Genomic DNA, 9,153 nt, shown 5'->3' on the forward strand with positions numbered 1-9,153 from the left:
GTGGGTGGAACTATTCTGCATGAGGCTATGGTGGATATAAGATATTATGCATTTTTCAAAACCTATAGAGCTACACAATATAAATCATGAACCCTAATATAAACTATTGACTTTAATAATAATGTATTAATTTCGTTTTATCAATTATAACAAATATATTAATGCAAGGTGTTAATAATAGGTAAACTATTAGGAAGAGAGATATATGGGAACTCTCTGCTCAATTTTTCTGTAAGCCTAAAACTGTTCTAAAAACTAAAGTTCACTAATTAAAAAAAAAAGTATATGTAGGTAATATTAATGGCACTGGAGACATTTTTTCTAATTTGTAACATATTCACAAAAGGGTTAAACTATACCTATTAACTATGTATTTGTCACTCCTGTATCATGAAACTTAAAATTCTTTAACTATTTAGCTATATTCCAACAGATATTTAATTCACATTCTGTTACACTGAACTAAATTAATAAGCCTCTCCCTCATCTATGCACATCTGAAGATTTTTTTTTCAATTCTTTTCCTAAATGAAATGTTCATATTATACTCATACATCTCTCATTTTTGCTGATTTTTAATAGTTTTGATTTGTAAAAGCCATAATAAATATTTTGCCTGTAATATATTATTATGTAACTGAATGCAGAAATTGCTACCTTAATCTATAAGATATTAGTTTTAGCTACTGAAAGCCTTGGGAGTATTTCTCAAAACTTCCCTGTGCGTGAAAGTCGACTGGGGATCTTGTTGAAATACAGATTCATATCTAATTGGTTTGAGGTGGCACCTGAAAGTCGGCATTTCTAATTGCTGATGTGTCACCACACTTTGAGTAGCTAGGTTCTAGAGCACCTCTGGGCAATACATCTATTACCACTGTGAAAACACACCTAATACCTAGCAGTTCGTGCAAGGGATGAAAAAGGCTGCTTTTGTTTTCTCCTACCTGGAAAAGCTCTCAGGCCTCCCAGCATTTCTAAATCTGCTTTCCCATTGTATAATATAATCTTTTTCAATTTCATCTATAAAGAGGAAACTTGATAACCTTTCTACAGAAAGCAAGCTACCTATTTAGTCATAGTACTCTCCTAGCTTGTGTGGGGAAGAAAAAAGATAATCTATTTCTAATTCAATTCCTCAATTTATATGTCTTCAGTTGCAGGAAGTTCAAGTGACTGACTCAAGGCCACTTATCTAATAATTGTAAAGGTCAGGTCTGAAATCTAGGTCTCCCATTCCAAATTTAGTCCTTTTCCCTCCATTCTATGTTGCTTCTAATAGTGATGCACTTGAGAGAATAGGGCCAGTTTGTTTCAACCACAAAAGCCCAGTTCTGAACTGAACTGCTTAGATTAGGGCTTCCCATTGCAATTTCTTATGAGGGATCAGGTGCTGTGAAAGGGAGGGTTTCTTTGTGCTTCAAAATAAGGCTTGAAATTCAACACCATTCTGTGGATTAATGAGCTCAGTTTAGTATGGTGTAAGGTATGAGAGAAAGACTTGGAAGTCTCACCGTGGAGAATGGGGACAAGAATGACTTGTTCTATTTCCCCAAACCTGATGGTTCTCTTGAAAGGATTCATAGCCAACCAGTGAGTGGGAGTGAGAGGCAGGTAGCTACTTCCCAAATGCCACCTGTCAAGGGCAACCTCACTTATCTCAAGACAAACACATAATGACTTGATGTTGCCAATGGAACTTCTCGGCTATTAAATTGAAACTAAACATTTCTTCACAATAAGAAGAAATCAAGGTCCAGAGACGTGAAAACAATTTTGAGTTGTTGTACAAATATTATTAGTTAGAACTTAGAGTTTTTCAGCCCCAACTTCACACAGATATCAGCAGTAGGTTAGAGTAGGAGGGTTAATAAATATGAAATATTTAAGTGATGTTAGGGTCTACACATGCCTTCCAAACACTGTCCTTCTAAGGATTCCTCACAGTAAAAACCTGCCTTTGTATACTCTCACCCTCTCCCTCCTGGAGCCCTGCAGCATAGGAAAGTTAGAATATGACCTCAGGTGCAGTTCCTGCCTATGAACACTGGACAACATCCCATTATGAAAATTCTGTTCTCACTTCAGGCAGGGGCATTGGGGGGGGCAGTGTTCCTCTGGGGGTTGCTATGTGCATCTCTGAATTGAGCTCCAGTGTGACGGCCAAACTGTCACCCTCTGGGCGCTACTCTGATATACTATCACAAAGGTTTGTAAATAAGTAAGGCTAGTAATATTCCCTTCATGGGATTAAGTAAAGTTCAATTAAATGGAAGGCAACCAAGATGTTGGGCTGCCACATCTGTTCTCCCAGGAAGGGGCTGCGGTGTTCACATACGAAGGCTGAACACTGACGCTACAATAAGGGAGAAAGCTGTGGCAACTGGACCCAGCCTAAGAAAAATCAGTATCCTCTCAGTTCTTTGTTGTTGATCTGAGCTCTTAGGGACAACTATGCATAGTTTAGGTGCCAGTTGTAAGGAGCACAAATGTCCTTGGTACTCTAACGGGCTTCTACAGAAATTCCAGACTCCTGGTGATGCTACCTATTTGGAAAAGTATAAAATGCCCCCAAAGTCTCAGAGCCAGGAAGCGCTTTATATTTTTTACTGGTGGTTGGAAATCGCTCTGGCTGACATATCCAGCTTTGCTTTACTTGTTCCTAACAGCATGGTCTTAACCACGACTCTGGTATTTAGGCCTCTATCCCCACCTTCCATACCATGTGCCATTTCCTTGTTCTCCTCCCTCTGATCAATATCTTATTCCTCCCACAAGACTCAGCTCACAGTGAGAGCTGTAAGAGCCTTGCTGACAGCCTACAGTCCACAGGGGCCGCTCTGCTGGCTGAGACCCTGCAGCCGTTAAGGACCCACATCACTCATCGGGCCTTCATGCTGAGCCGTACTTCTAGGGAGAAACCATCACACATTGACATGTTTGTTTAACTTCCCAAGGTAAATAAAAGTGAGGAGAAAAGAAAGACATGCAAATAACACACTTGTTGAATGTTCAAAGACTTCCATGCTAAAAACGCCAACATATTAAGAAGGAGGAAGCTGGCTTACAGATAAGGTGGGGTGGGCAGCTTTCTTTTCTTTACTGGGTATCATCTCTAAACCTGATCAACAGAATTATGTCTGGGCAGCTCGAAGTAGGTAGCTTCAGGACAAGTATGAAAGAAGAAGACAGGTGTCTGGCTAATACAAAAAGCAACATTTTGCAAGTATGGCTGGACCATATTTAAAAGGGCAGCAGAAGACTGGCAGCGCCCATGCCACGAGGGGGTTGAACACAGTCCAGGAGTCCCGGGCTGGGGAGGAGGTGCGTGGAAGGAGGTGGCACCAGGGCTCTCTGCTGCTCAAAGATTCTATTAGCCTACTACACAGGAGAATCAGAGTGACATGTATACTGTGCAATCAGTAATAGGAAGAGCACCGTGGCCATGGGGAAACTTACTGTGCTGACAGTGAATCCCGTTAAATCCTCGGGGACATTTACAAACATAGCCTATGAATGTGTCCCCTCGATATGCTTCACTTATTTCACAGGTTCCTCCATTATGGCATGGATTAGGAATACAAGGACCTGAAAGACAGAAAAAAAATATCGCTACATAATGCATATGCTTTAAAGCAGACATTGGATCAACATTTTTGCAATTAACTGTTTCCCAGAGAAAAGTGTTCGGAGTACTATTGGTACAGGAAATGTGCCAGTTGTGTGGGCTCTGGGTGCCAGTGGCCTGTGTCTAAGTCCTGGTTTCACCACTTCCTAGCCCTGTGGTCTTGGAGGGTTTATTTAACTTCTCTTTGCCTCAGTCTCATGTTCTGTTAAATGTCAATACTAATGGAATCTACATCACAGGGTGATAACACACATAAAATGAAGTCATACACACAAAACACCCAGAACAGTGTCTGACACACACTGAGCACTCAAAAACAATATTAACACTAAGTAAAGCATTGCTATTAAGGTTTCAAAATTGGAAAATATCTTTTTCATGTCTATAAACTAATGCTGAATGGCAATTTTTGGAGTCATGAACACAGAATTTTGCACCCTGCTGGTGAAAGGAACATAAACTTGCAAATGAATGTAGCCATAGAGGCCATAGCCTGTTGCAATACTTTTAGAGATTATTTATGAAGAGTTTATGGTGGGGCATACTTCTGCAGAACCATCATTTTTGCCCATCAATAAGAAGTAGCTCATCAAAAGTTGCAAATATAGAGAAGAGGAGATGATAGTCATTTTTTAAGCTTTAAGAAAGTAACTTCACCATTGTGAGTGGTACCTGTGACAGCCCATAGAAGTGCGGTGCTCTGTCTCCCTTGGAGAGAACCAGATGCTACCCTGTGATGGTGTAGAGCTGGGCCAGCCCTGCCTGAACCACGGCTCCTCTAATGCACATTCTTTATTCTGGGTGCCCCATTGGTATGGCTGGGATTTCTTCCAATGGCAAGGCAATCTGATGCTTTTTCTATGCAATCTCTCTTCTTTTATTTTCTCCCTTTAAAGTTATAAGCTTTTGTCACAGTCTATAAACTCATCCTAACTACTCTTTCTCCCTCTCCCCTTTCTCCATCACAGACATTCCCCACCCCCACAAATCTCTTGCACCTTTCGTTCTCTCTTATAGTTGGCTTCCTGGACGATGCTAGTTGACTCAGGGAAGTATCCAGGATGGAGAATGTGAAGAAGGGTAGAGACAAGTTGAAAAACGAAAAACTCTCCCTGGGAGATGAAGAGAAGCCAAGGAAAAAATACAGTATTTTCTAATTTTGTCTTATTATTATTATTTTTTTAATTGGAGAGAATAGAACATGTTTATTAGGAAAAGAGAAATCACTGAAAAGAAAGTTAAGATATACATGTTAGAAAAAGAAAGCAAGAGTAATTAAACTTAGTGTCTGACTATGTATGAATAGGTGAATTTAGAGTCCCGAAGGAAGAAAAAGAGCAAATGGTTTCAGCAGAGACTAGAGGGAAGGTGAAAGGGTTGGGCACAAAAATAGTGATTGCTTGAGGCAACCGGGTGGGAACTCCACCAGGCAAGGCTATTGGAAGAATGCAGTAGTGAATGGCTACTCAAGTTTGGGTCAAAGCCATTCAAAGGCTTATGGAGAGAAAAGGGAACCCACCACCATCATTTTGAGCAGCACAATAGGATGTCAACCACAGGAACCACTCAGGGGTTGGGCAATGTTATCCTGCATTGAGGCAAGGCTTTTTAATTCTGTTCCTCCAGCAGCTATTTTTGAAACAGGTTTTTTTCACTTTAAACTTTTGTGAAATTCAATAGCTGTAGAATCAAATGAAAATATGCATTAAATAAGAAACAATGTGGGAACTCTATCATATCTGGATCTTCACTTCTTGATAGGGATGACTTTCAAAAAGTGAAAAGAAATCACTGTATCTGTGATTTTTCTCCAGATAGCTCCATGCCAATGAAAATCAAAACATTTACTTAAGTAGACAGTTTGGCACTGTGCAGTACATGTCAAATAAATTAGCCAACACCTGCCTTTGAGGTGGTACATTGCCAACGTTTGCTTAAGACAGGAAGAACGTACAATATACCAATGATCAGTTGTGTGGCAATTGGTATCATTTTCTTCTGTCACTAAAAGGTGCAAACTGTGCTACAGAACGTATCTCTCCTCTTTTTTTCTGAGTTTATAAGGCTTCCCTCCTCTCAAATAAAGTAACAATTGATGGTGAATTACAATTTATAAATCCTTTTCACATAATCTAATTTATTCCTCATAGCGACTTGATAAGGTGGTTGTCATTACCGTTCTCTTTCACATTTTTAAAAAGCTAAAGGTCAGAAATATTAATGCTTCCCAAATAAACAGTGATGCATTTAGTTCTCAAATTAAGCATCTGTGATTCTAAAACTGACACTCCTTAGAGAATCAACTAACTGGGGAGAGTACAATGAAATAAAAGTGACATTAGAGTTTTGACTCATCAGTTCACTCCAAAATAAGAAAAAAAAAACATGGCAGATTTGTTTTTCATTAACTGGAAACTGATAACCAATGTGTGAGCATTGAAGAAAAAATAAATCGAAATAATCATGGTCAAAGAATTACAGAATTTCAAACAAATCAGGAACCTCGGGGATTACCTAGTCCAATCTTTCAATTTTGCAGATGAAGAAACAAAGCCTAATAAGAATTCAATGATTTCCCCCTGCCCACCCCTACAAAAGAGCCCCTCATATGAGGAAAATTGGGTTTAAGGAATTGTATCTCAAAGGGAAAAAGTTATTAAAACGAAAAATGATTAAGCTATTCCTGACCTCTCAAGAGAGGGATATAATTTATATGAGAAAGAAAATAAATCATTTCCATTCTCCCTTCCACTTCCAGAGCTGCATGAAAGACTGATTAAGGAAAAAAAAACAAAACACCAAACCTGAACTAATAAGGCTTCTGCCAGTGTTTGGGAGCAGTTAAAGCCATGATTCCAAGAAAGGTGATCAGTGGAAGTCACTGTGAAGAGCATGGGGAGAGTATGAGCCTGATTAGATGGCGGTTTCCTCAGGCTTACTTCATCTTTAGAAAAGTAGAACTTGGCTAGAATCTGAGGATGAGTTAGTGAGTATGCATAACAAAGGGGAGAATTTAGGAATGGATGGTGAGCACCACCTAGAGAAGAGAGCCCAAAAGCAGGGCTGGAGGTAAACTTCAGGAAGAGAGGGTTTCAAGCAGTGTGTTGTGAGGCTGTATTATGTGAAGAAAAGCAGCTAGTGAGAAATTGCGAGGTCGAAAAGTCAATTCACATTACTTGCACAGCTGTTACGTGAACTCTCTCTGCTGCGATATCCAGGTCTACACTCAAGTTTGCTAGACCAACAGACCTGCCTGTGATGTTTGGGGAAATCAAACGGGAAGAAGGGCTCTGTGATTCGTCTGGCTCATCCTGGCAAAAAAGAGGGGTCGCAGCATGAAACACCCATGGGATTCAAGAATCCAGCGGATGCAGGAACCTGAAGACAGAACTGACAGATGCATCTAAAATCCTAGACACTCTAGAGGCGTCCTGAGGGCACAGGTGAAGTCTGTCCCACAATCCTGGTTCAGCCTCTGGGATTCCCAAAAGATATGAAGGAGTTAGAGAGTTGGAGCTCGTTTTATTTACTCCCCAAAGGACATCATGACCTCAGCTGACATCTGGGTCTTGGAAAAAGATTACCTGCTACCGAGGTTGTGACTGCTATATTTTTCCTACTCCAAGAAATTCACTTATATTCATTTAAAGGATGAGGATGAGGGAAAGCAAGTGGGATCAGGGTTTACCCTTTCCAGAGAGCCTTGTATGCAATATGAACTACACATAGTATTCTTCATAATGCTCTGTATATGAATATATATAGAATACACCATATCTTTTTTTTTTCTTTTGTATGTCATTGTTTTAGAAGCAAGAAAACAAGAAAACAGCCTTGCTCGGAGAGGTTAAGTAACATGTCTAACTGGAAAATCAAAGATTTTAACATACTACCTTACCACAAATCTATGCCCTTTCCATTAAGCCATACTTCCTGCCATGTTGAAGAGCCGTATGCCAACATGTTAGTCTTGACAGATGCAAACAGAATCAGCATGAGTTCACTAAGCACATTCCTATAAATTATAGAGGACTCCAAAGCCTTCCTACATAGAAATATTTCAGAGTATTTTCAGCAGAAGGGTCAGAGTACTTTAGATATTATAAATATTGATAGGCTCTGCTATGCTAACAGTACTCTAGCTCAACTATGTTTGAAATCAACTGTCAGTCATGAGCATTTCCCCAACATTATTTTGTAATAAGGTATTTTGTATGTATATATTGTTGCTTATACTATGGGATAAGAAAGAAATTAACCCTGCTGAATACACAGACTTTTTTTTTTCCTTTTTCTTTTGTCCCTAATAATCATGCTGTGGACTGATATGATATACCTTGTATGTACTTGGGGAGTATTCATGATAGAGTGTTGAAATGAGTGGTTACATGTCACTTTTCCCCATTGGACCGTATATTCTCTGTGGGAAGAGTCATGGTCAGCATACAATAGATGTTTGATACATTTTGGACAAACAAGGGTAAAGCACTAATGAGTTGTAACCATATCTTTTGCCTAAACCCATTTCAAGTTTAGGCTTATAAAATATAAATATATTTTGGCTTTGCAATTAATTGGGATACTGTCTATAACTTTTCTACAGCTTTCAAGATTCAAGTTCTTTAAACTTATATTTAGGTTTCAATATTTTTGTCTCTATTACAATTTAAGCTTCAAGAGTATTATATCTGTAATAGTATTACAATTATAAATAACAAGATCATTAGAATGTATAATTTTGCATAATGATTACATGCATCTTAATTCTTTGCCAAATAATATAGTAAAAAAATGTAATATTGTGTACTCTCAATAGTGTTTCAGTCTCCTAATTTAACAATTCCTGTGTGCATAAAGACATTCACTTAAAGCATTAGCAAGATGAAATAATCAGAATACAAGCTAGTACATAAAGATAATATATTAAATGCAGCCCAAGGTCTCAACTCACAATATTTACTTGGCAGAAAGTTTTGTTTTTCATGTTAAATAGGAGCACGTAAAACATATAAAAGTTTCCAGGTTTCTTTCTCCAGGTGAGAAGTGGGCTAATCATATGAGAATTAGAGATTTTAGGAAACTCATGTTTTTGTTGTTCTCCCCTATCCAATCATCTTCTTGATGATTGTTGACCCTGTTCAACATAATGCCTATTTTTTTCCTTCCTAATTTCAGGTTATATATCATTTATTCATTACACACTTATTTTATGCTGAGCACTCTGCTAGTAATTTATGATAAATGCTTTAAATGGAATTAAAATTGTCAGCAGCTGAAGAAGTAAGTTCATAAGAAAATACTTTTAAAGGTAGTTTAAATGGCTATCTTTTATCATGAATATACAATGCTCAGAATATTTTTGTTTGTTTATGTAATGGTTTCTGGAAAATCAGTACTAGAGTTTCCTTAGTTACATCATATTAACAAATGTTTATAATGTGGCTACATTCTTAACTTTTGTGACTGAAACTTTGGTGTATTTGGGACATGACATCACACACACACACACACACACACACACACAC

General features: G+C 38.4%; 1 protein-coding gene across 1 annotated transcript in view; it reads right to left on the minus strand.

Moving 5' to 3' along the window:
• The window catches only part of EDIL3 (EGF like and discoidin domains 3), a 254,908-nt gene that overhangs the window by 223,730 nt on the left and 22,025 nt on the right, over positions 1–9,153 (minus strand). Inside the window, exon 2 of the mRNA XM_019652587.1 lies at positions 3,460–3,588. Within this exon, the coding sequence (XP_019508132.1) occupies positions 3,460–3,588 (129 nt within the window). The remainder of the gene's footprint in view (positions 1–3,459; positions 3,589–9,153) is intronic.

This window comes from Hipposideros armiger, unplaced genomic scaffold (genome assembly GCF_001890085.2).
Source record: "Hipposideros armiger isolate ML-2016 unplaced genomic scaffold, ASM189008v1 scaffold_182, whole genome shotgun sequence".
In the NCBI taxonomy this organism is placed as follows: Eukaryota; Metazoa; Chordata; class Mammalia; order Chiroptera; family Hipposideridae; genus Hipposideros; species Hipposideros armiger.